General features: G+C 46.4%; 1 protein-coding gene across 1 annotated transcript in view; it reads right to left on the bottom strand.

Moving 5' to 3' along the window:
- The window catches only part of SLC35F4 (solute carrier family 35 member F4), a 165,668-nt gene that overhangs the window by 3,566 nt on the left and 134,542 nt on the right, over positions 1-27,560 (bottom strand). The window contains exons 2-6 of the mRNA XM_053392423.1: positions 16,092-16,280; positions 11,620-11,917; positions 10,656-10,875; positions 4,106-4,231; positions 1,552-1,744 (exon numbers count right to left, since the gene is read on the bottom strand). Coding sequence (XP_053248398.1) covers positions 1,552-1,744; positions 4,106-4,231; positions 10,656-10,875; positions 11,620-11,917; positions 16,092-16,280 — 1,026 coding nt within the window. The remainder of the gene's footprint in view (positions 1-1,551; positions 1,745-4,105; positions 4,232-10,655; positions 10,876-11,619; positions 11,918-16,091; positions 16,281-27,560) is intronic.

Raw genomic sequence — 27,560 nt, 5'->3', positions numbered from 1 at the left:
CACTCATTCGTCACCTTTGGAGTCAGTTGACGGATCTAGCTTATTTTTCCGGTTGAAGCAAGATACTCTCCACCTTCCCCCCCACCTCTTTCCTGTCATGCGCTTTTCTGCCAAACAACTCAATCTCCGGCTTTTTGGGGACTCTGGTCCTAATATCCCTTTCCCCTCTTTCTGTTGCATCTTCTTTTCTCCGCTCTGTGTTACTTTCAGAACTGCCAGGCTGCATTCCTGAGTGAGATAAGTTTATCTCGCTTTCACTGTGTGAAGGAATCAGGTACCTCTACTTACGAGCACCTCTGGTTACGTATCCTTCGGGATATGCTCACGGCAAACCCGGAAGTACCGTATTTTTCGCTCTATAAGACGCACCAGACCACAAGACGCACCTAGTTTTTGGAGGAGGAAAACAAGAAAAAAAATATTCTGAATCCCAGAAGCCAGAACAGCAAGAGGGATCGCTGCGCAGCGAAAGCAGCAATCCCTCTTGCTGTTCTGGCTTCTGGGATAGCTGCGCAGCCTGCATTCGCTCCATAAGACGCACACACATTTCCCCTTACTTTTTAGGAGGGAAAAAGTGAGTCTTATAGAGGAAAAAATACAGTATTTTTCCGGGTTTTGCCCCGCGTGCATGCACAGAACAGGCAGCTCCACTTGCGAAAACCTCGGGATCCGACCGGAGCTCCGGAACGGATCCTATCCAAAACCGGAGGTACTCTTCCCCTTCCCTTCTGGACTCCTCTCTTGTATGTCAGAAGGGGAACGTCTCTGACAGTTTGAGACCTTCTGCATACAACTAGATGTTCTCTTGCTGAGCTGTGGTCTTTCCCTAAAGTCCCACCGGGTTTTATAGGGCATATCCCCCAACAAAATGAAATAAGGTTGCAGCCCTTCGTCAAAAGGAGCAGGACTTGAAAGTTAGGCACATGCCTCACTCTGCCATAATGGGACCTTCTGCACTCAAAGCAGTTGCTCCACTATTGAGCTACAACCCTTTCCCAGCTCGCAGCTAATAAACATAAAAAATGTGTCACCTTCATCTTACCGCCCCTCCCTCTTGAAAGCCCTCCGGTAAGAACTATGCAACATGTAATCCATCAAGGAAATAAATATATTATTTTTTCTGTTTGTTTCTTCATTTTAACGGATCTGTGGGTGGGCGGTCAGTGGTTTGTTTGTTGCTTTCAGTTGCCTTCGGCAAGAAAAAAAGCAACCAATACGTTTAGCTAATAATAATAATAATAATAATAATAATAATAATAATAATAATATAGGTCAGGGATGGGAAACCTGTGACCAGTCAGATATTGTTGGACCTCTCATCACCCCTGACAATTGGCACTGAGTCTGTTCCACTGTTGAACAGCTCTTCCCGTCAGAAAGTTCTTCCTGATGTTTGGTCAGAGTCTCCTTTCTCGTCATTCGAATCCATTGGTTCGGGTCCTGCTCTCCGGAGCAGGGAAAGCAAGCTCGCTCCACCTACCACACAGCCACCTTGAGACGGTTGTGCAAATCGTAAACATTCAGGTAAAGAAATAAAATAGGGATAAATACCTAGCCAGAGGCCGGCTATTCCGCACAGGTAGCCCCAGGGAACGGCCGAGAAGGGAGACCAATACTCCACCTTGGTGAAATACAGGATGATCGGTGTAAAGGAAAGGAAGACCAAGTTGAAAAAGCCAAGTGTAGAAATGAAATGGGCTGCTTCTCCAAAGTTTGCGCTCCCCAGGAACATCTTGAACAGAACCTAAAGGGGGGGGAGGGGGAAACAGTTCAGGCTGAGTGCAACCTCCCCAGTTGCTGGGGCACAGAGTAACTCAAGATATTTTGGTGCCTGAGGCAGCGCAGCAAAGGGTCAGCCTCCCTCCCAAAGCCATGGTGCAACTTCCCCAAAGTTGCTCAAGTTATTTCGACACCTGAGGCACGGAATCCTGGGAGCAAGAAGACGACCCTATTAAATTTAAGGGGGTTGGACTAGATGACCCTTGGAACCCCTTTCCAACCCAACAATTCTACGACTATCTACCCATTGAAATAGCAATTTGTTGTCCTTTTGGGATGCGCAAAAGCTCCGACCTGAAGTGGCCACCTCACTCTGCTCAACAAGGACAGGGCTGGTGAGGGGCGTGGCCTGTGAGGAGTGTGGCCTGGGTGGAGGGGCGTGGTCTGGGTGGAGGGGCATGGCCTGGGAGAGTCCGGGGGGGGGCGACCAGCCAGCTCTTGGGTGCTGCTTTGAGTTCATAGGCTGGAAGTTTGTCATGCCCATTGCAGAAGATAGCAGAGAGCTCTTGAAGTGGGGAGGCATGGTCAGGGACTGGCTGGGACTGAGGAGTGGGCACTGGGAGAAGAGGGGTTGGAGACTGACATGGAAGGAGGGATCAGTGAACCAGGAGAAACAGCTGGGAGATAAGAGAAAGAAGCAGGAGGAGCTGCAGGACTGAAGAGGGAAGAATGGGTGCAGGAGGAGGGAGGGAGAGGTCAGGCTGGGGTAGAGTCAAGGACTTCCACACCTACTCCTCCTGCCCCCATTGTCTCCCAGGACCAGGAGAGGACTGAAGAGAGAGGAGCAGAAGCAGGATGCACAGGGGCATAGTCTTCGCCTGCTTGTGCGCAGCTTGGGTGGGGGAGATACATAAGCCTAGTTTGGGGGAGGGGCCTCTCTGTTGCAGCAACTTCTTCATTGGGTGTACACCTAGGAGTAGCTGAGAACCTTAGGTAAAAGGTAAAGGACACAGGTGTCGCTGTGGGATAATCCACAGAGCCTAGGACTTGCCGATCAGAAGGTCGGCGGTTCGAATCCCCGTGACGGGGTGAGCTCCCGTTGCTCGGTCCCTGCTCCTGCCAACCTAGCAGTTCGAAAGCACGTCAAAGTGCAAGTAGATAAATAGGTACCACTCTAGCGGGATGGTAAATGGCGTTTCCGTGCGCTGCTCTTGTTCGCCAGAAGCAGCTTAGTCACGCTGGCCACATGACCCGGAAGCTGTACGCCGGCTCCCTCGGCCAATAAAGCGAGATGAGTGCCGCAACCCCAGAGCCGGCCACGACTGGACCTAATGGTCAGGAGCCCCTTTACCTTTACCTTTAAAGAACTCCTGGACGTTTGAGTCCAGTGAAAGGCAACTGTGGGGTTGCAGCGCTCATCTCGGTTTCAGGCCAAGGAAGCCGGCGTTTGTGCACAGACAACTTTCCGTGTCATGTGGCCAGCAGGACTAAACCACTCCTGGCGCAAAGGGACACCGTGATGGAAACCAGAGTGCACGGAAACACCGTTTACCTTCCCGCCACTGTGGTACCTATTTATCTACTTGCACTGATGTTCTTTCGAACTGCTAGGTTGGCAGGAGCTGGGACAGAGCAACGGGAGCTCACTCCATCACGGTGATTCGAACCGCTGACCTTCCGATTGGCAAGCCCAAGAGGCCCAGTGGTTTAGACTACAGCGCCACCCAGTAGGACTGGCAGACAAGCCTTCTCCTAGCTTTGTAAGGGTACTTTTGATAAGAGTTGATTCCTCACTGTTTCTTGACTGTTAGCGCCCTGGCAAGAATCCCTTGTGTCCTTGTAAGGCTGGACTTTCGAAAAAAGAGGGGGGTCATGAGCGAGACCTTCCTCCTCTCACTGGAGGGGTCCTCCTTCGACATTTCAGCATGCTCTCCCACTCATGCACAGCGAGCGTCGATAAAAACACTGGCGCAGAAAATGAGGGACTCACAGATGCTAATCTCACCGCGGCGGAATAATAGAGTTTTCATTAAGACTCGATAAAGGGAAGCCAAGCTGATTCCTTGGTGGGCCACAAAAGTAATTATCTCCCTCGTAACTTTCCCCTGACGCACCTGGCACAGAATGTAAATCAGGTGAGGGAAGAGAAGGAAGGAAGGAAGGAAGGAAGGAAGGAAGGAAGGAGAAGAGAAGGAGGGAAGGAAGGAAGGAGGGAGGGAGGGAAGGAAGGAAGGAAGGAAGGAAGGAAGGAAGGAAGGAAGGAAGGAAGGAAGGAAGGAAGGGGCCTTCACAGCATGGAGAGCTTGCTTTGCTCTCCTGCAGGTCGAATTTTGTTCCTCTCCTCCTTCAAAGCATTAAGATAGCAAGGAAGTGTGCAAAGACTTGCCTTATACAGCGCTGACATCGATGCAGACCCAACGGCATACGCGACCCCAATAATCGAATCGCCTTGAAAACCATCTGCATACGCCATCATGACGATTCCAGTGATGGCCATGATTGCAGCAACTATCTGCGTAATCCACAAAGAAAGAAATTTAGAGCAATTGTGTCACTCGTAAAGAGATGCCGTGAGGTTTGTCGGTTGGTTTGTTCATTAAATTTGCGTACCGGCCTTCATCCGTAGATCTTAGGGCAGTTCACAACGTAAAAAACACAACATAATAAAAATAAGAAAATGAACACAGCAATCACCTCCCCCCTCAAAAAAACCCCACATTTAAAAGGACATATAATGTTAATTAGCCAAACGCCTGGTGGAAGATGAAGGTTTTCACCTGGCATCTAAAAATATATAATGAAGGCGCCAGGCAAACCGCCCTGGGGAGGGAATTCTCAAAATGGGGAGCCACCACAGAAAAGGCCTGTTCTTGTGTTGCCACCCCCGGACCTCTTGGAGACGAGGCACATGAAGAAGGGCCTCAGAAGATGATTTTAGGATCCGGGTAGGTTCCTATGGCGAGAGGTGGTCCTTGAGGTATTGGGGTCCTGAGCTGTTTAAGGCTTTATAGATCAAAACCAGCACATTGACTTGGGCCCGGAAACTAATTTCTCTCTCTCTCTCTCTCTCTCTCTCTCTCTCTCTCTCTCTCTCTCTCATATTTTCCCTCTGAACAGGGGGCTCTTAGTGGAGACAGACCACCATAATGGAAGCACAGGCCAGTGGTTCCCAGACTTTTTGGGGACACTGATTCTGCCCCTGTTCCACAACCCCTCCCCAGTGCCCCTTACCCTATTCTTTTAAAAGCATTCTTATTCAGAATAGTGCTTTGCAGGACTCCCTAAGGAAGGTAAGGGCAAAAGAAAATTCAGAACAGTAACAATTAATTGCACGTTTACTCAAAATCCAGTTGAAACTATTCAGCTTCATTCATTCAGCGAAATGGACGAACTTCGTCCTGCGATACCAGCTTTGCAAAGTCTGGTAGTCATTTATATCCCTTAGCGCTCCCCACCCCCGTAACCCCACTGCCCATTTTGGGACACCCCCCCACACCCCCAGTGTAGACTATGGGGACAACAAGGGGGTTGTCTTGGTAACAGTATATCTGAAGGAGCGTCTCCACCCCCATCGTTCTGCCCGGACACTGAGGTCCAGCTCCGAGGGCCTTCTGGAGGTTCCCTCACTGCGAGAAGCCAAGTTACAGGGAACCAGGCAGAGGGCCTTCTCGGTGGTGGCACCCGCCCTGTGGAACACCCTCCCACCAGATGTCAAAGAGAACAACAACTACCAGACTTTCAGAAGACATCTGAAGGCAGCCCTGTTTAGGGAAGCTTTTAATGTTTGATGCATTACTGTATTTTAGTGTTTTGTTGGAAGCCGCCCAGAGTGGCTGGGGAAGCCCAGCCAGATGGGCGGGGTATAAACAATAAATTATTATTATTATTATTATTATTATTATTATTATTATTATTATTATTATTACAGCGCATCCCCTCTTTTCATAAAATTTGGTGGAGGGACTTTTTCAGGAAGAACTCTCTGACAGTAAGAGCTGTTTGACAGCAGAGGTTGAAAGGCCATCTGTCATGGGTGCTTTAGCTGAGATTCCTGCCTTGCTGGGCTGGACTAGATAACTCTTTGGTGTAGCTTTCCAACCCTATGATTCTTTGATTCTATGATTTCAAAGGATATTTTAGATTTAAAAGCAATTTGGGCAAGGCTGCTCCCAAACCAGATTTGTTTCTCTTATCGGTCTTTTAAAATGGACGAAGGAATGATGGTTTTGGGGGCTAACAGGGCAAGAGGAGTACTCATCAAGGACTTCGTAAGGTACACAGTGTGAATGGGGAACCTTACATTGCTGGTGTGTGTTTCTCGACTGTGCAGGCAGCCTCTGAGATCTTGCTACATCTTTGTCACTTGCCTATTTAAGATAGCACACTGTCATTTGGGTGAGAAATCGAAAAACTCCATCAACTGTGTCTCCGAAAAATGTTACACATCACTTGGGAAGACAGGCGAACTAATGCCAGTGTACTGGAAGAAGCAAAGATCACCAGTGTCGAAGCAACGATTCTTCAACATCAACTTTGTTGGATTGGTCATGTTGTGCGGATGCCTGATTGTCATCTTCCAAAGCAACTGCTCTATTTCCAACTTAAAAATGGAAAGCATAATGTTGGTGGTCAACAAAAGGGGTTTAAAGACTCTCTCAAGGCAAATCTTAAAAAATGTAGTATAAACACTGACAACTGGGAACACTGGCCTGCGAGCGCTCCAATTGGAGAACAGCCTTGACCAAAGATATCATGGGCTTTGAAGAGGCTCAAACTCAGGATAAAAGGGAGAAACGTACTAAGAGGAAGGCACGCTTGGCAAAACCACACCGTGATCAGCTCCCACCCGGAAACCAATGTCCCCACTGTGGAAGGATGTGTGGATCCAGAATTGGCCTCCACAGTCACTTACGGACTCATTCTTAAAACCGTGCTTATGGAAGACAATCTTACTCAGCTATGAGGGATCGAAGAAGAAGAAGAAGAAGAAGAAGAAGAAGAAGAAGAAGAAGACGAAGAAGACATGAGCCAACTTGGGCTACACTCTGAGAAGGAGACTGCTTCTTGAGGAAGAGCCTTGGAGCCATGAGAACCTAAGAGCCTTCCTGTTGGATCAGGCCCATGGTCCATCTAATCTAGCATCCTTTTCTTACAGTGGCCAACCAGATCACCATAGGAAGCCTGCAGGCAGGACCCGAGTGTGAGAGCTCTCTCCCATCCTGTGGTTTGCACCAACTGATGTTCAGCCGCTTTACTGCCTCCAAGCAGAGCAGAAGCAGCCACGATATAGCTTTAGCCTCCGTGAATTTTTCTAATCTTCAAAAGCATTTCACCACAAATTCATTCTCCAAACACACACATTTCTGCTAAGCAGTTTCCCTTACTAGAATGCCCTTTTGTGCAGGCGTCTCTCCACTTAAGCTAGTGCATAATGTGTGGCACTGCAAAATAATCAAATAAATTGATTTAAAGCTGCAGAAAGCTGCGTAAAGGGCTAGAATGGCCCAGAAAGAGCGGGGAAACTGCAAGAATTGTGCAATAACTGTGGGGAAGCAGCTAGCTATCGCAGGGGCCTCTGCAACTGCAATTCCAGGAGCCTGGTGCACCGACCTTTGAGAATTGGGGAGAGTTGGAGTTTGAGAAAGGAGGTTTGGAGGGAGCGATTGTGGTGGAGTTTGGCAGATTTTTAAAAGAGTTTTTCAAGGGTTTCCAGAGGTTTAGAGGCTTTTTAGGTGGTGTTCCCCACCATATATGATTTCACATATACGCATGGTTCCCAGGAACAAAACCCCTGGGTTTGTGGGGAGACGCTTGCATGGTGTTTTCACAAAAAAAACACACATGCATTTCTGTATACAGTGGTAAAGGTAAAGGGACCCCTGACCATTAGGTCCAGTCATGACCAACTCTGGGGTTGCGGCGCTCATCTCGCTTTATTGGCCGAGGGAGCCGGCGTACAGCATGACTAAGCTGCTTCTGGTGAACCAGAGCTGCGCACTGAAACGCCGTTTACCTTCCCGCCGGAGCGGTACCTATTTATCTACTTGCACTGGCATGCTTTCGAACTGCTAGGTTGGCAGGAGCAGGGACTGAGCAACGGGAGCTTACTCCGTCGCAGGGATTTGAACCGCCAGTCCGAGGCTCTGTGGTTTAACCAACAGCGCCACCCGCGTCCCCCCACTCCTCAAGCATCACCCTCTGGAAATGAGCATCCAAATTGGACCAGAACCACCACAAATTTATTACAGTGGTACCTCAGGTTAAGTACTTAATTTGTTCTGGAGGTCCGTTCTTAACCTGAAACTGTTCTTAACTTGAAGCACCACTTTAGCTAATGGGGCCTCCTGCTGCCGCCGCATCACCATCGTGCAATTTCTGTTCTTATACTGAAGCAAAGTTCTTAATCTGTGGTACTATTTCTGGGTTAGCAGAGTCTGTAACCTGAAGCGTCTGTAACCCGAGGTATCACTGTACATTCCTTGGCTGCAGAACTGCACCGCAAAATTCAGAGAAGTGCAGATATTAAAATACAAACAGAACCAAATTTCTCCCTCCACACTCTCCACTCCAGCATCTTAGATGCCCTTGGGAAGTCCACAAGCTGATCTTGAGTACAACAGCCCCTCTCTCCTTGCAATTCCCCGCAAAGATCTCCCGGCTCCTTCATTCTTCATTGCGGCACAAGAAGGCATCATCCTCCATCGGCTCATCCCACCGGTTTGCTTATCTGCCTCCTCTTGTTTATACGTGTGTTCATTAAGGGGCAGAGTAAATTGGACAGAGAGAACCATGGAATAAACACTGGAGCAGGAAGCTCAAATCGGTTTAATCAACGGATTAACCCATGAAAGCTTTCCTTCAGTTAATTTGCCGTCGGGAGGACAATTTTAACTGGCGAGGGCAAACATTCATTGATGGTGCCGCGAGTTGTAAAGATGCACGGGTTATTTTGGGAGCGCATTTGGGGCTTTGTTGTGCTACAGAAATAGAAATCAGGAACGGGGGCGTTAAAGAAAGCCTTTCCTTTTAATACTGATGGGTAGCAGTTGCCTTACAGCACACATCTTTCAATCTTTCCGAAAGGGTGCCTTCTCGGTGGTGGCACCTGCCCTGTGGAATGCCCTCCCATCAGATGTCAAGGAAATAAACAACAACCTGACTTTTAGAAGACATCTGAAGGCAGCCCTGTTAAGGGAAGTTTTTAATGCATGATGTTTTATCGGTTTTTAAAAAAATATTAATACCATTAATTCTGTTGGGAGCCACTCAGAGTGGCTGGGGAAACCCGGCCAGATATAAATATTATGATTATGATTGTGATTATGATTATTTAATGTGCATAATTGTTCCACTATCATTAATTCTAAGGGAAATATCTCCCACCATGTACTTATTGGCATCGGTGATGCTAGATAAAAGGCAGGTGGCTGATTAGCTGTATTTCTTCATTTTGCACAATGGCCCTGATCCATACACTCTCAAGAATACCAACACCCACCCCGGTCTTTACAGAGAAGCAAAAGGGACCCAGTTCTTGGGAGGTCAGGTGAGTGCCTCTCCCCCCCCCCCCCACAATAAGGGTGAAATTCTACTAGCAATGTCTACAATCCAACATTTACCAGTCATTCTTCCAGTTAGTTTTCCTTAAAAATGTGTTCCTGAGGAGTTAAAGAAAGATACAACCCTGGTTGTATGCAAATAAGTTTGCATTACAGTGGAACCTTGGTTCTCGTACGTAATCCGTTCTGGATGTCCGTTCGACTCCTGAAACCGTTCGAAAACCGAGGCGCGGCTTCCGATTGGCTGCGGGAGCTTCCTGCACTTGGCCGTTTGGCTTCCGAAAAACGTTCCAAAACCGAAACACTTACTTCCGGGTTTTTGACGTTTGGGAGCCGATTTGTTTGACAACTAAGCCATTCGAGAACCAAGGTACCACTGTATACCGTATTTTTCGCTCTATAGGACGCACTTTTTCCCCTCCAAAAATGAGGGGGAAATGTGTGTGCGTCCTATGGAGCAAATGCAGGCTTCAGGCAGCTATCTGCAAGCCTTCGGAGCGCTCCGAAGGCTTGTGGATAGCAGCCTGCAGCCTGAAGCCCGGGGAGCACAGCGCCAATTCCCACTGGGCTCCCCGAGCTTCAGGCAGATAAACGCAAGCCTTCTGAGCCCAGCGGGAGTTCCCACCGGGCTCTGAAGGCTTGCGGATAGCAACCTGCAGCCTGAAGCCCGGGGAGCACAGCACCAACTCCCGCTGCGCTCCCCAGGCTTCAGGCAGCTACCCGAAAGCTCCGGGAGCGGCGGCGAAGGTTGCGCGCAATCTTGCCGCCACTCCTGGACCTGTTTTGGGGGCTGGGGTTTAGCCCTGCAGCTAAAACCGAAGCCACGCACAGCGAGCGGGATCCATCCTGCCAAAGCCACGCACAGCCTCTCCTGGCTGGAGAGGTTGCGTTCAGCTAAAGAGGAAGCCAAGACAGCCAGCGGGATGGATCCTGCCCGCTGTCTTGGCTTCTTTGCTCTTTGGGGCGGCGGGGGGGGATAATTTTTTTTCTTTATTTCCCCCCCAAAAAACTAGGAGCGCCCTATGGTCCGGTGCGTCCTATGGAGCGAAAAATACGGTATATATATTTTTAGTGGATTCGTTTTCCCATTGTTGTATCTCAGTTTCCTCACCAGAGGGCAACATTTATGAGACCTTCCTTGTGGAAGAATCACAAGGAAAAGCGACCTGACGGTGAGATTTCTCCATAAAAATGACTCCCGTGAACGCAACCCAAGGTTTTCAGAATCGCCTGGGGGCTGTTAAATCACTCAGGTCGCCAAAACCGTTTCTACCAAAGTTGATGCCCCTTCTGGTTATATTCACTGCAAAGCCACCATGGCGCATGGCCTGCCCACAATGGGGAGCGAGAACGAGAGGGAATGGCAGAGTTCATTACCCTTACACCCATGAACCTGTCCTTCAGTACAATCCACGAGAGCAGGAAGACAAAGGCTTTGTTGCAACAGAATAGGGCCGAGACGTCCGTGGCCGTCAGCTTCTTCAAAGCCAGCAAGTAAAGGTAATTAGTCAAAGTCCAGAGAATAGAAAAGGGAGCTGTCCTTTTAAGAAAGAGTTTCAGCGTCAGACCATCCTCCCCGAAGATCCGACTGCATTCCCTGCACACACAAGGAAAAGAAAACAGGAGTCTTAAAACCCAGGGTGTGGACAAACACAAAAAATAAATGTCAAAGTGTGACCTGAGTCCAGCATCTTCCCAGCTTTGCGTTTGCCTTCGATCAATTCTACCCAGGAAGACTCCTCACCATCGTAATGGAACCAGAATGGCGTAGTGGTTTAGAGTGCTGGATTAGGACTTGGGAAGCCAGGGTTCAAATCCCGACTCGGTCATGAAACCTTCACTGGATGTGACCTTGGGCCAGCCAGTGCCTCAATAATAATAATAATAATAATAATAATTTTTATTTATACCCCGCCCATCTGGCTGGGTTGCCCCAGCCACTCTGGGCTGCTCCCAACATAATATTTAAAAACACAATAAAACATCAAACATTAAAAACTTCCCTAAACAGATGTCTTCTAAAAGTCAGATAGTTGTTTATTTCCTTGACATCTGACGGGAGGGTGTTCCACAGGGTGGGTGCCACCACCGAGAAGGCCCTCTGCCTGGTTCCCTGCAACCTCACTTCTCGCAGTGAGGGAACTGCCAGAAGGCCCTCGGAGCTGGACCTCCATGTCCGGGCAGAACGATGGGGGTGGAGACGCTCCTTCAGGTATACTGAGCCTAACCTACCTCACAGGGTCATTGTTGGGATTAAATGAGGAGGGGGAGAACCATGTCAGTCACTTTGGGCTCCCTGGAGAAAATGGTGGGATGGGAATGAAATAAATGATAGGCCTACCTGAATTTTTTGATTGGAGATTGCTTTTCCTGCGCCGTTGCAAGATGCCCGGAGTAATACACTGGGAAAAACATAATGTTCCAGTTTGTGGAAAACCAAGTCATGAAAAACGGGTAATCAAAGTTCTTGTATGTGATTTTCACAATCTGCGTTGTTCCGACCCAGGAGGAGGAGACGGAGAGGATGATCAGAAATCCCCAGACAATCTTAAGGAACGTGGACGTGCAGGACTCGCACCGCGTCTGCACGTGGCTCTCCTGGCTGCCATTCTCCCCGTGGCCCTGGGCCCCGTCTTCCCCTGCAAAAAGAGGCAGCGGTGACTGTTAAAGGGGGATCGAGACCACCTCTAATATCTGAAAGGAGGAAGCCCAGGCCACACAGCTGGTATTGAAAAGAGGGCATGAAATCAGATGCATTTGTTGACTGAAAGTGAGCATCACCAGGCCAGAGAATTCTGGGAATTTGGTTCACACTAGTAACCTGGTTCATGCACAAAGCGAAACCATGGTTGTTTAGCCCAAACGCTGTTTGTTTGGACATCTGAACCCAGCCCAGTAGATGAACGATTGTGTGTTTTCTGGCAACAAACCATGACCTGGAACAATGGTTTGTTGATGACCTGCAAACCATGGATCACTTTAGCGATGGTTTGCTGTTACGTCTGAGCCTGACAGCCTTGCGATGGAGGCACAAGGCAAAAGCAACCCAAGCTGCAGGATTCTTTGTGAGATGACTTGAGGTTTGCTGAACAAACCATGGTTTAGCATTATGTGTGACTGCCCCCAATGTCTGAAGCCTCTAGAGAAGGCTTTTTGTGCTATGCCTGGGCCCAGAATGGTTCCTGGGTGGGGCAAACACTCTCACTGTATGTTTTTCATACGTCTCTGCCTGCGGCAGCTGTTTCCCCCTCCGCTGCTTTGCTTGTACATAGTGCTGATTCCAGGGTTCTTGTTGTGTGCTTTCGGAGGGGGGTGTCGGGTGCAGTCAAAATGGCCTCAATGGACCCCTCCCTCCCTGACCAAACCCATCTCCTTTGTCCCGGACACCATTTCCTCACCTTCTCCCTTTGAGCCCAATTCACAGCACCATCCCAAAGGAGACCTCAGGGCAAGGAGACAAGGCAGTCTTCCCCCAAGCTCCTTCCCCCAGAAGCCTCCAAGTGGTTGACAAAGAGCAATCTGAAATGGAATGTGGCCCCCCAGGTCTGTCTGCCTGGCCCCCAGAACTTTCCCTAGGCCACACCCCTCCTTGGCCACACCCCTTACCCACCCTGCTTTGTGCTCTCTTTGAGTGGCATAAGTCAGTGAACTCTGATTGTGGTGCGTCCTACTTGCTTGGACAGCGCATAGATAAGGGTCTGAGTGAGTCCGCATTCTACTGTAGAAAAGCAAAATTCACATTGCTTGCTCTGCCCACTTTCCCCTTGGCCCTGCCCACTGCTAGCATGTGACCACTGACCATCCAGTTGGACATACCGCTTTGCTTGCAATCAGTGTGTGCCCCATAACTTCCTGCCAAAATACTGCAACTTTTAACAACAACAACATCAACAACAATAATTTATATTTTATACCCCATCCGATATTTAAAATACAATAAAATATCAAACACTAAGAACTTCCCTAAAAAGGACTGCCTTCTAAAAGTCAGGTAGTTGTTTATAGTGGAACCTCGGTTCTCGGACGTCTCCATCAACGGACATTTCGGAACTCAAGCACCGAAAACCTGGAAGTAACTGCTCCTGTTTTGAAATGATTTTCAGAAGCCAAATGTGCTACTCGGCTTCCATTTAGAGTTTCCCTATTGATCTGAGGCTTCTGCTTTCAGTTTTTGGTTTTCAAACATTTCAGAAGTCGAATGGTCTTCCGGAACAGATTACGTTCGAAAACCAAGGTTCCACTGTATTTCCTTGACATCTGGTGGGAGGGCGTTCCACAGGGCGGGCGCCACTACCGAGAAGGCCCTCTGCCAACAGCCAGAACAGACATTCGGGTTCCAAAGAACGTTCGCAAACCCTTCCAGGTTTGTGAGGTTCAGGAGCCAAAACGTTCGAGTCCCAAGGCGTACATCAACCAAGGTATGACTGCAGTTGCCTTGGTGATACTATCTTGTGTCGAACAACTAATAAAGCAGAATATTGTGTGTTGGCAGTCCAGTATAAATCCAGCACTAACGCGTTATCACCATCGCTTCAGAGACATGTTGCCACACAAAACCACCAGCCTGGAGAGGCCCAAGGTCAGATTCAACAGTTTGCCCAAAATGATGTTATTCGTATTGCCGTCTGCTGCAGGTGAAATTACACAACTTAAGCAATCTGCGCAATTCGTTACGTAAAATTATGTTGTCACTTCGCTTATTCCACCATATTCTTTTCAATGCAAAGGTAACGCAGCACACGTGAGTGGAGAGACAGCCAACTACGTGTCACCTGCAGATCAAAAGCAACAGCAACAACAAAAGGTGACTACCCACTGAGGCTCCTTTCCGTTCGGGACATGGGTGTACTTCATGCTTTGCGTGGTGCTCCCAGCTTCAATCCCTGATGCTACCTCCACTTGAAAAAGTCTCCAGCAGGGAGGGCAAGAACAACCCTTCTCTCCCCGGAGGCCCTGGAAAACTGCTCCCAGTCGGAGTAGGCCAGAGGTCCCCAGCCTTCTGGGGCGTTGAAAACGTGCCGAGGGCACATTTGGAAATCTAAGAAACTCCCACGGGCACCACAAAGCGCCCATTTCACAGCATGAAAGCTGGCAATAAAGTGGTACCTCAGTTTTCAAGAGTCTCGGAAGCCAAATGTTTTGGTTTTTGAACACCGAAAACCAGGAAGTAAATGATGTTATTTTTTTCAGTTCCCTTTGCGCCTCAGTTTTCAAACGTTTTGGAAGTTGAACAGTCATCCAGAACGGACTACGTTCGAAGACCAAGGTACCACTGTGCTCCGAACCTCCTCGCCCTAAACAATAGATAAAACATCGGCACCCCCAAAAAACAAACAAAACATAGGAATCAAAGCCCACTACCGCTCCCCCAAAAAAACCACAGACAGTCACTCAAAATATCCTCCAAAAAAGCAAACAAAAAGACCCCCCCCCCAGTCCAACTCTCAATTTTTAACAATCTCAAAAATAGGTCCTTCCTCTGGTTTTCTCTCTTCGTTCTCTTCTCTCTGCCTATGAATGAAAGAAAAAGCATCGCTGCTTCGGTGGCAGAACTGAACTGCCTTTCAGAGGCCCCAAGAACCTCTGTCCCCAGGGCTCATATGTCCTACTTGAGAAGTCTTCTGCGATGCAACTTGCTCGCTGCAAACTTGCAACGTGACACGACACATCTCATTTTGACCAGCCATCCTTTGTACCCACCAAAAAAAAAACACCCATCCGCATGAGAGGGGTACGAATCAACCTGGGACATTCTGCACAAGAAACAGGAACTCTACCACTGGGCTACGAGTCCACCATATTTTGGGTTAGTTTCTTTACTCAGGGGTAGTAGATCTCAGGTCTATAATTCAAATGCAGCCCTCCAGGCCTCTTGCCCTTGGGACTCTTTGCAGGCCACACCCCTCCCCAAGCCACACCCCTCGGCGTTCTCTGCACCCTCCGCAGGGGTCTTTGCCTGGCTGGAATTTGCCTCTGAACTGGGCCTGGATGGAGGACAGAGAGCGGAGTGTCTTTCTTCACACAACCTTCCTTCCCTTGCTGTGCCACTCCCAAAATATGTAGGTCCAGTGTAGGGGTCAGTGAGAGCTAGTGGTTAGAGTTTCGGACCAGGACCTGAGAGGTCAGGGTTCGAGTCCCTACTCGGCCATGAAGCTCACTGGCTGACCTTGAGATTGTCACTGCCTTCTCTCAGCCTAACCTACCTCACAAGGTTGTTGTGGGGGATTAAATGAGGAGGCCACCTCGAGCTCCTTAGAGAAAAAGGTGGGATATAAATGCTATTATTATTATTATTATTATTAGACGTGGGTGGCACTGTGGGTTAAACCACAGAGCCTAGGGCTTGCCGATCAAAACGTCGGCGGTTCGAATCCCCGCGACGGGGTGAGCTCCCGTTGCTCGGTCCCTGCTCCTGCCAACCTAGCAGTTCGAAAGCACACCAGTGCAAGTAGATAAATAGGTACCGCTCCGGCGGGAAGGTAAATGGCGTTTCCGTGTGCTGCTCTGATTCGCCAGAAGGGGCTTAGTCATGCTGGCCACATGACCCAGAAGCTGTACACTGGCTCCCTTGGCCAATAAAGTGAGATGAGTGCCACAACCCCAGAGTCGGCCACGACTGGACCTAATGGTCAGAGGCCCCTTTACCTTTATTATTATTATTATTATTATTATTAATAATAATAATAATAATAATATCATCATCATCAATAAACTATTCATGCCTTGTTGGGACAGGGAAGGCTTTTTAAAAAGTTTATTTTGGTACCCAAGGCACAACAGGAAGCCGTGACGCTCAGGCTACGGGGTGCCTACCTGATCTGTTCTGCCTCTCTCCTCTGCCGTGCCGGCAAAATCCGGAGGGACTTCGACTCTGCAGCTCTAGAATGGGAGCAGCAGAATCTTCAGCGGCAGACAAGGGGGAATGTTGCCTGCGGAGGCCACTCTGCGTGTTGGGGCAGTTGGCTCCCGGCTTGCATCGGACGACAGAGGATCGTGAGGCACCTGGGGAGAAAGAGGCGTGCATCAGTTTGGCGGATAAGCTCCCCAAAATTGGGAGGGCAAAGGACTTGGCCGGTGCAAGCTGGCCTGTTTGGGCAAATGGGAATCCACTCCACCAACCCTCAGCCAGCCCCCCAACCTACCTACCTACCTACCTACCTGTTTACTTACAACCAGCCCAGGGAGCTGGCCTGTCAGCCTCTTCCTCCTCCTCCTCCTCCTCCTCCTCCTCCTCCATCTCAGGGCACTTGCACACATTATATTTAAAGCACTGTGATACCACCTTAAACAGTCATGGCTTCCCCTCAAAGAATTCTGGGAAACGTAGATTGTTGGGGGAATGTGGTCTCTATTCCCCTCGCAGAGCTACAGTGGGAAGAGGGGCTGGTTGATTAACCTGTCTGGGAACTGTGGCTCTGGGATGGGACCCTCAACAAACTACAGCTCCCATAATTCTTTGAGGGACGCCATGGTGGGCAACACGCTTTAAATGTATGCTGCGCATGTGTCCTTAGTGTTGCCCTTGTAGAACTCAGTGGGGAGGAAGGTGGGAGCAAAACTAAAATTAGTTGGCTCTGGCCTGTTGTTGGCTGTGGCCTCAACCCTGTCAGTTGGTATGTCTGCCTTCCACTCTACCAGTACAATGGGCACCAGCTACTTGGCTAATATTGTCCTCTATCAAATCAATTTTGTATGTGTAAGAAAACTGTCCACCTGAAAACAAACAGCCATCAATTGAAGTGCCACGATATGGTAACTCACGGACCAGAAAACACTGTTATTGCATCATCTAGAACCAAAACAAATCAGAAGAACGTTTCTACAAAGGCATGCAATTATGTATGTATGTGATTGTGCATGCGCAGGACAGTCTCTGCTCATGTGCGGATGACAAAGACAACAGTGAGCCTCATGCTAGCTCACTTGAGTCCTTTCCACCAGCCTTCTCAACAAGGCAGATAAGTCACACTGTGGATGTTCAAGTCAGGTTTTGGGGGTGCCCCAATGGCCATGTTTGTAATGGGGCAGGCAATGCAATCATAAAGAAGAGAGGTCTTCTCAGCACTTTCAGGAGACCTTTTCCTCATGGTGGACAACCTTGGCCAGACTTGCTTGAGGACTTCAATATCCAAAGATGTAGTCTCAGCTACAGAATTATTATTTACATGAAACATATTCCACTCTGAGCCCCTGGGAAGCAAGAGCTGGGAGCCACCATCCCATGGTGGTTTAGCTAGAAAGCACCTTCTCACAGTCTTCTGGTGATGGCAACTTTGACCCAGGCGGAATTTCCCGTTTTCCCTTGCTGGGAAGTATCTCAAGTATCTTTGCTGAAGTTGATGCCATTTGCTCAAACTGGTCCAGGGAGTCCTTGCTAGATGCATCTGACAGGTTAGGTGGGGAATGACGGCATCATCCACGGCCGTTGCCTCTTCTCATTTTGGCAGATGCATTTTGAGGTTACAGCAGAGAGGGAGGACGGAAGCTCAGAACCCAACCCAACTACTCCAGTCCCCTTTCTTACTCAGACTGAACATTTGCAGCACCTATTGCTATAAAAGCCTATGAGTTGCAGAAGAAGAAGGAAAGGTTGGTACTGTATATAAAGGTAAAGGTAAAGGGACCCCTGACCATTAGGTCCAGTCATGGCTGACTCTGGGGTTGCGGCGCTCATCTCGCTTTATTGGCTGAGGGAGCCAGCGTACAGCTTCTGGGTCATGTGGCCAGCATGACTAAGCCGCTTCTGGTGAACCAGAGCAGCGCACAGAAACGCCGTTTACGCCAGAGCAGTACCTATTTATCTACTTGCACTGGTGTGCTTTCGAACTGCTAGGTTGGCAGGAGCAGGGACCGAGCAACGGGAGCTCACCCCGTCGTGGGGATTCAAACCACCGACCTTCTGATCGGCAAGCCCTAGGCTCTGTGGTTTAACCCACAGCGCCATCCGTGTCCCTGGTACTGTATATAGCGGAGAGCAAAATATATGTTTTCCAAAGTTATAGATGAGTCAGTCTCTTCCAGCAAAAGCCAAAGAGTGTTGTGACTAGGGAGGGCAGTAGATTCAGTAGATTCAGTTGTGAGATATAATATATATATATATATATATATATGATTTTAGCCAATATAAACATACAACAACAACAAATTCAAAATCCAAATATCGAGATTACTCTTAATCTCCTGACTTCCCCCATCTCTTCCATGGGTCCTGGTGATAATATTTACAACTGCATACCAATACTATCCAAGTTTTATCCTTCCAAATTATCCATACTTTCCATTAATTCACAAGTGTGGTTAAAATCCTGCTAATGATTTAACCTGCTCAGTAGATTCAGTTCTCAATGACACGAACCTACCTAATAATTCACACATTCTGAAACAGAAAGAAAACTGAAACACAGGATCCAACTCAGATTTCCTAGGACCTCTCCACCCTTCAGAGAAAATGTCCCACTGAACACAGTGGGCCTTACTTCTGTACAATTATTATTATTATTATTATTATTATTATTATTATTATTATTATTATTACAGTGGTACCTCAGGTTAAGTACTTAATTGGTTCCGGAAGTCTGTACTTAACCCGAAGCGTTCTTAACCTGAAGTGGACTTTCCCATTGAAAGTAATGGAAAGTGGACTGATTCGTTCCAGATGACGAAAAAACACCCCCTAAAACAGCAATTTAACACAAATTTTACTGTTTCACGAGACCATTGATCCATAAAATGAAGGCAATAATCCATGTACTGTACTATAAAATAAATAAGACAGTATTTTAGATGAAAAAATTTATTTCCAAACTCACTGTTTGGAGGGGGCTCAGGGTCCTCTTCCAGAATCACAATCGGCTTGGCTCCCGGCATTCGTGGAGGCCTCAGAGAGCTCCTGCGGCTGAAGCCCAGTCGCAGAGCCTCTGTAGGCCCCGTGGATGCTGGGGCTTGGCTCCCGACATCCGCGGAGCCCTGCAGGTACCGCAGATGTCAGGTTTGGATCCCGGCATACGCAGAGCCGCTCCAGGCACCGTGGATGTCGGGGCTTGGTTCCCTGCATTCGCGGAGGCCTCCGAGAGCTCCATAGGCCCCACCAATGTCCGGGTTTGCCTCCAGGCAGCGGCGAGGCCTCCGAGAGCTTGGACAACTTACTTCCGGGTTACAATCATTCGTAACCTGAAAAAACCTAAGTTGAAGCGTTTGTAACCTGAGGTACCACTGTATTTGTATACTGCCCTATACCTGTAGATCTCAGGGCGGTTCACCACCTAAAATTACAATACCAAAACCACAAAATACATAATTAAAAATCAGAACAAAGACAAACTAATAATCTGTTCACACTCACTGCTCCACCCACTTTTGCCACTGGCCCCGCCCACATCTTGTGGCCCCTGAAAGGATATCCAGAACGGAATGCGGCCCCCGAGCGCCAAATGCTTCCCACCTCCAAACTAAATTATAGCCGGTCCTCGTAAATTCGGCACAAGAAAACCGCTTCAGACAAAAGGTCCCTTGATGCTTTTCTTAACCAGTGAGAGATTTTACTTTCTTGGGCTCCATGATCACTGCAGATGGTGACAGCAGCCACGAAATTAAAAGACGCCTGCTTCTTGGGAGAAAGGCGATGGCAAACCTAGACAGCATCTTAAAAAGCAGAGACATCACCTTGCCAACAAAAGTCCATATAGTTAAAGCTATGGTTTTCCTAGTAGTGATGTATGGAAGTGAAAGCTGGACCTTAAAGAAGGCTGAACACCAAAGAATTGATGCTTTTGAATTCTGGTGCTGGAGGAGACTCTTGAGAGTCCCATGGACTGCAAGAAGATCCAACCTCTCCATTCTGAAGGAAATGAGCCCTGAGTGCTCACTGGAAGGACAGATCCTGAAGCTGAGGTTCCAAGACTTTGGCCACCTCATAAGAAGAGAAGACTCCCTGGAAAAGACCCTGATGTTGGGAAAGATGGAGGGCACAAGGAGAAGGGGACGACAGAGGATGAGATGGTGGGATGGTGTTCTCGAAGCTACTAACATGAGTTTGACCAAACTGCTGGAGGCAGTGGAAGACAGAAGTGCCTGGCGTGCTCTGGTCCATGGGATCACGAAGAGTCGGACACGACTAAATGACTAAACAACAACAACCCTCTCAGTCAATTTTATCACCTCTGCCACTCGATTTACCAACCCTTAAGGATAGAGGTGACACCCATTTTGTGCCACCAGTTTTTTTCCAGCCATCAACATACAGTGGTACCTCGGGCTACATACGCTTCAGGTTACAGACTCCGCTAACCCAGAAATCGTGCTTCAGGTTAAGAACTTTGGTTCAGGATGAGAACAGAAATCGTGCTCTGGCGGCGCGGCAGCAGCAGGAGGCGCCATTATCTAAAGTGGTGCTTCAGGTTAAGAACAGTTTCAGGTTAAGTACGGACCTCCAAAACGAATTTAGTACTTAACCCAAGGTACCACTGTACTCTGCACATGCTCTCCTGTCCTGAAAGACAGGAACAGTCTTCCGGGTTAGCGCCAGCGCTGAATGGCGGATTTCTCCCGGAGCTCCGGGAGAGATCTGCTTCGCGGGTTCGGGTCCCGTAGCTCACGGCGGAGCAAGGACCCTCAAAAGTCACAGGCGCGTAGCCTGTGAACCGGAGACTCGGCGGGCACCTTTGCCCCCCCCCGACGTTGTGAAATAGCCTTTTTAAAGGCTATAGATCAGCGGAGGGTGCGTGGAGCGGTGCTGAGAGTCGCTTTCACCCAGCCTGCGAAGCGAAGCCGCGTCGCCATTAGCGGAGAGCGCTGACTTCTTCCGAAGATTTTGGATTAAAAAAGAGCAACTTTCCGTGAGTAGGATTGAGCTTGCATTAATAATTGGACACTAAAACTAAAGAAATTGGGCACCGAGACGGATAAGCATTAAAAAGGAAGTCTGCTTTCCGTCCTGCAGCAAGATTAAAGCGAAAGGCATTTAAGCTGTAACTTTTGACAGGAGAGTTTATGAGCCAAGAAACCCAACACCAAGTAAAGAACCCCCCCCCCCAGAAGGCAGGAGGGGGGGGGGAGAAGATTTTAAAGGGATTCCCTGCCTGTTTTTAAAGGAGATTGAACTGTTTACCGCTGCTTATCTACCTGGGGGTCGGACTGCCGGAGGAAAGGAACCGGCCAAGGACGGTCGTTACAAAAAAGGTTAGAAAGTAACTGTAATATAGACTCTGGCTACTCTCAACTTGAAACATCGTATTTTGCTATATAGTAAGTTACTTGCAGGACACTATTGATTTGGATCTTTTACAAAGAAAGGGACTTGGAGGGCTTTTGCCTTTTGGAAGTGTGGGAACAATTTAAAGTTTAAGAACCGACTTTACGCCCTCTAGAGGATTTGGACAGTTTCAGCAACAAGTGGAATTTAAAACCTGAGAACTTTTATATTTTGACAGCTTAAGAGTGTGGGAATGACCTTGAGTGAAAGACTTTGTTATGGCAGATGGTAAACAGAAAGAAGATTCACAAGAAACGACTTTGAGATCTGGTAGACAATACAAAGTTGATCTTTCTATGCAAAGAAGGGCCTCTGTATCAGGGGCCTCGGGAACTGCAGCTGTCACAAAGGCAAAAGTGAAAACAATGTCTTCTGAAGAAGCGTTTGCAAAGGCATTGGGAAAAATAAATGATTCTTTGGAGGAATTAAAGAAGCAAGGCGCTGAAACAAATAAGAAAATTGAAGAAATCTCTGGGAAAATTGACTTAAATACTAAAAGCATAACTGACCTCGGGAATAAAGTGAACTCTAATGCAGAAGCAATTGGGAAACTATTGGAAGATTCATCTACAACACGAAAGATAGCTGAGGAAGCCAAGGAAATTGCTACTGCTGTTGAAGGGAAACTTCCACCGGTGTACAGGAAACTGGATGAGTATGAACTGACACTTTCTATGCAGGATATGCAACGCAAGGAGAAAAACTTAAGGATTAGACTTGTGCCGGAAAAGGAAGGAGACAACTTGGTGGATTACTTGACAAAAGAGTTTTCTGACTTCTGGAAGCAAGATTTGAAAGAAGAAGAGTTCAAAATAGAGAGTGCATTTAGGTTGGGAATAAGGCAGAGGAAGAATAGACCCAGAGATTGCTTGATAACTCTAAGATCCAAAGAAGAGAGAGATAAAATATTGAACCTGCACTACCAAACAACCCTTCGAATTGAAGATTTTCATATTGAGATCTTTAAAGATATTCCCAAAAGTATTTTGGATGCAAGAGGTCCTTATAAGGATTTGGTGACACTACTGAAGAGGAACTACATACTATTCAGGTGGGAGTTTCCCCAAGGCCTGTCTTTTAAATACAAGGGGAAGAAAAGAAGAATAAAAACAGTGAGTGATAAAGACAAGTTCCTGGGAGAACACGAAGAAGACCTACAGAAAGAGACCTATCCAGGAGAAGGACATCCTTCAAGACTAGACACGGACACAGAACCACCGACAAAGGACGAACAACAACTGGGAGCTGTAGGAGGAATTAAATAACCTCATCATGGCTTTGCAACTTCTAACCTGGAATTGTAATGGTCTAAACAATCCCCGAAAAAGGAAAAATATATTTCATGCTTTAAAGAAAGACCAATTGGACTTGATTTGTCTACAAGAGACCCACGTAACAAGAGCACACAGAAAACTATTAATAAATAAGAGATTGGGACAAGAATTTATATCTTCAGACAAAGTAAAAAAAAGAGGAGTGGTGATCTACGCAAAGGAAAATCTGCAGCCGAAACAAATTTTTAAAGATGATCAAGGAAGATATCTGGCAATTGAAATTCAATTTCAAGGAGAAAAACTTTTGATAGTGGGGATATACGCACCAAATGAAGGGAAAGCAGAATTTTTTAAGAAGTTGCATGAGACTTTAATGGACTATATGGATTATAAACTAATTATGATGGGAGACATGAATGGAGTAGTTTCAACAAATATGGATAAAGCACAAAGACAGGTAGTTACAAAAGATGGAAGACTACCAAAAACTTTTTTTGAAATGACTGACAATATGGATTTGATAGACATCTGGAGAACAAAACACCCATTAGAGAGAGAGGGAACCTTCTTTTCTGAAGCCAAAATGACATGGACTCGGATTGACCAAATTTGGGTGACTAGCAACATGGCGTCGAACATAAAGAAAGTGGAAATCTGCCCAAAAACTCTCTCCGACCATAACGCAGTAAAGATGGTGATGAAGCAAACAACAACTGGTTCCTTCAGATGGAGAATGAATGACACCTTATTCAGAGACGAGGAGATCTGTAAAAAGGCCCAAAAAACTTTGAAGGATTATTTTGAAATTAATCTAAGATCTAAAGTAGAAAAAAGAATAATATGGGACGCAAGTAAAGCCGTGATGAGAGGGTTTTTGATACAACAAAATACATTAAAGAAAAGAAAGCAAAATGAGAGGAAAGAGAAAATTCTGGAAAAGATAAAGGAAGGGGAAAGGAAACTAAGATTGAAGCCAAAATCGCAAGTGGTTTTAAGAGAAATTAAACTGTACCAAACACAATATATGGAACTGATGAATCAAGAAATAGAATGGAAAATCAAACAAATGAGACAAAAGACCTTTGAATCTGCAGATAAATGTGGCAAGTTACTGGCTTGGCAAATAAAGAAGAGACAAAAACTCAACACGGTAACAAATTTAGAAGTGGAGGGAAAGAACATATGCAACCCAGTGGAAATTAGGAACTGTTTCCAGAGCTACTTTAGACAATTGTATACACAAGGGCCGCAGAAAGATAAAGACATACAACAATTCCTCGAGAAAAATGGGCTGAAAAAGATTTCTCAGGAAAGTAAGACAATTTTGAACCAGGAGATATCAGCACAGGAAATAGAAGATGCCATTCAAAACATGACGTTGGGCAAATCACCTGGACCGGATGGATTGACTTCCAAATACTACAAAGTTTTGAAGGAAGGGCTTATACAACCTTTGAAGGAAGTCTGCAACGAGATCATGGAGGGGAGAAGGGCACCCGATACGTGGAGAGAGGCCTACATTACACTTATACCAAAGACAGAGACTGAAAAGACCCAACTTAAGAACTACCGACCCATCTCCTTACTAAATGTGGATTACAAAATCTTTGCTGATGTTTTAGCAAAGAGACTGAAAAGAGTTTTGATGGAGGAGATTCATGGGGACCAGGCGGGCTTTCTCCCGAAAAGGCATTTGTCGGACAATGTAAGGAATATAATTGACATTTTGGAGAAGTTGGAAGTGAATATAAACACTAAGGCTGTTTTGATATTTGTGGACGCCGAGAAAGCCTTTGACAATATTTCTTGGAGCTTCATGTTGAAGAACCTCCGGGGGATGGGGGTAGGCCAAGGGTTTGAAAATGGTATAGGTGCAATATATTCTGAACAGAAAGCAAAATTAATTGTAAATAATGTGGTAACAGAAGAGTTTAAGATTGAAAAAGGGACACGTCAGGGGTGCCCTATCTCCCCATTACTTTTTATTTCGGTCCTGGAGGTTTTGCTTAATATGATTAGGAAGGACCAGTCGGTGAAAGGGGTTCAGGTCGGAGTTAAACAATATAAACTGAGAGCATTTGCAGATGATCTAGTACTTACTTTACAGGAGCCAGAAGCTAGTACGAAAAGAGTTTTAGAGATAATTCAAGAGTTTGGCCAATTGGCAGGATTTAAACTGAATAAGTCAAAGACTAAGGTATTGGAGAAAAATTTAACACAGATTGAAAAAGAAAGGTTTCAGAATGAGACGGGGTTGACTGTGGTCAAAAAAGTGAAATATCTGGGTGTGAATATGACAGCTAAGAATGTGAACCTATTTAAAGACAATTATGAAAAAACATGGACAGAAGTGAAAAAAGATCTGGAGATCTGGTCAAATCTGAAGCTTTCCTTGTTAGGTCGAATTGCAGTTATAAAAATGAATGTATTGCCAAGAATGTTGTTTTTGTTTCAAGCATTACAAATAATGGATAAAATGGATTGTTTCAAGAAGTGGCAGAAAGATATATCTAAATTTGTCTGGCAGGGCAAGAAGCCCAGAATAAAATTTAAGATATTAACGGATTCAAAGGAAAGAGGGGAGTTTGCCCTGCCAGACTTTAAATTGTACTATGAAGCGGCAGCTTTCTGCTGGCTAAAAGAATGGCTGCTTCTTGAAAACACAGACATTTTGGATTTGGAAGGATTTAACAATATTTTTGGGTGGCATGCATATTTGTGGTATGACAAGGTTAAAGCGCATAAAAGTTTCAAAAATCATATTGTCAGGAAAGCACTATTAAATGTCTGGGTTAGATATAAGGACTTGCTGGAAAATAAGACTCCAAGATGGCTATCACCAATGGAAGCTAAGGCAGTTAAAAAGCTAAATATGGAGTCGAAATGGCCAAGATATTGGGAAATTTTGGAAAAGGAAGGGGACAAATTGAGATTGCAGAGTTTTGAAAAACTAAAAGGGAAGGTGAGAGATTGGTTACATTATCATCAAATAAATGAAGTGTTTAAATTAGACAGTAAAATAGGCTTCCAGGTGGAAAAATCAAAATTAGAGACTGAACTGTTAGAATCCAGTACTAAGAATTTGTCAAAAATGTATGATCTGCTGCTGAAATGGAATACACAAGATGAAATGGTAAAATCAAGTATGATTAAATGGGCTCAGGACATTGGTCATAACATCATGTTTGCTGATTGGGAAAAGTTGTGGACCACCGGGTTGAAGTTTACGGCGTGTAATGCCTTAAGAGAAAATATAATGAAAATGATTTATAGGTGGTACATAACCCCAGTCAAGCTTGCAAAGATCTACCACTTGCCTGACAATAAATGTTGGAAATGTAAAGAAAAGGAAGGTACATTCTTTCACCTCTGGTGGACGTGCCCGAAGATTAAGGCATTCTGGGAAATGATTTACAATGAACTGAAAAAGGTATTTAAATATACTTTCCCCAAGAAACCAGAGGCCTTTCTCTTGGGTATTGTCGGCCAGGGGGTGTTAAAGACAGATACAACTTTTTTTATGTATGCTACAACAGCAGCTAGAATACTTATTGCAAAGTACTGGAAGACACAGGATTTACCCACACTGGAAGAATGGCAGATGAAGGTGATGGACTACATGGGCTTGGCAGAAATGACAAGCAGAATCCGAAACCAGGGAAGAGAAGCGGCGGAAGAAGAATGGAAAAAGTTCAAGGACTATTTAAAGAAATATTACAAAATTAATGACAGTTAAAATGATGTTGGATTAAAATAAATGGTTACTATTAGTATTGGTTAAGACAAAGAGAATAAGGATGATTAACATAAATTTATAGTAAAATAAGGGAAAGATTCGCTGATTAATTATAAGAATTTGGAATACAGAAACGGGAGGCAAGAGGAAGTCGAGGAAGAAAGGTTAAAGAAATTAGGATATGAAATGGTACTTGTTTTTTGTTCTGTTATTGTTTGTTGTTTATTTATGTATGTTTTGTTTGCATTAATATAAAAATTGTTTAATAAAAAAAAAAATAAAAAAAAAAGAAAGACAGGAACAGTTAACAATACAGGGTATTAACAGGTAGCCACCTCTGTCCAATCCATAAGCTTCTCGTGTCTCTGCAAGGAGGTGGCTTTCCAAAGCTTTCCCTACATTATCAGGTATTATTTATCAGCACTATTAATCATCAGAGCTGTTGCCGCCACTCGGCAGTCTCGCATCCCTGTAACATCCAGCTCCGCCCTGATTGGGCAGGAATGTTGTTGCTGTTGTTTAGTCGTTTAGTCGTGTCCGACTCTTCGTGACCCCCCTGGACCAGAGCACGCCAGGCACCTCTGTCCTCCACTGCCTCCAGCAGTTTGGTCAAACTCATGCTGGTAGCTTCGAGAACAGTATCCAACCATCTCATCCTCTGTCGTCCCCTTCTCCTTGTGCCCTCCATCTTTCCCAACATCAGGGTCTTTTCCAGGGAGTCTTCTGTTCTCATGAGGTGGCCACAGTCTTGGAGCCTCAGTTTCAGGATCTGTCCTTCCAGTGAGCACTCAGGGCTGATTTCCTTCAGAATGGATAGGTTTGATCTTCTTGCAGTCCATGGGACTCTCAAGAGTCTCCTCCAGCGCCATAATTCAAAAGCATCAGTTCTTCGGCGATCAGCCTTCTTTATGGTCCAGCTCTCACTTCCATACATCACTACTGGGAAAACCATAGCTTGAACTATACGACCTTTGTTGGCAAGGTGATGTCTCTGCTTTTGAAGATGCTGTCCAGGTTTGTCA

Source organism: Podarcis raffonei, chromosome 1 (genome assembly GCF_027172205.1).
Source record: "Podarcis raffonei isolate rPodRaf1 chromosome 1, rPodRaf1.pri, whole genome shotgun sequence".
In the NCBI taxonomy this organism is placed as follows: Eukaryota; Metazoa; Chordata; class Lepidosauria; order Squamata; family Lacertidae; genus Podarcis; species Podarcis raffonei.
Note: the sequence above shows the minus strand (reverse complement) of the source record. Positions and strands in the feature narration are given on the sequence as shown.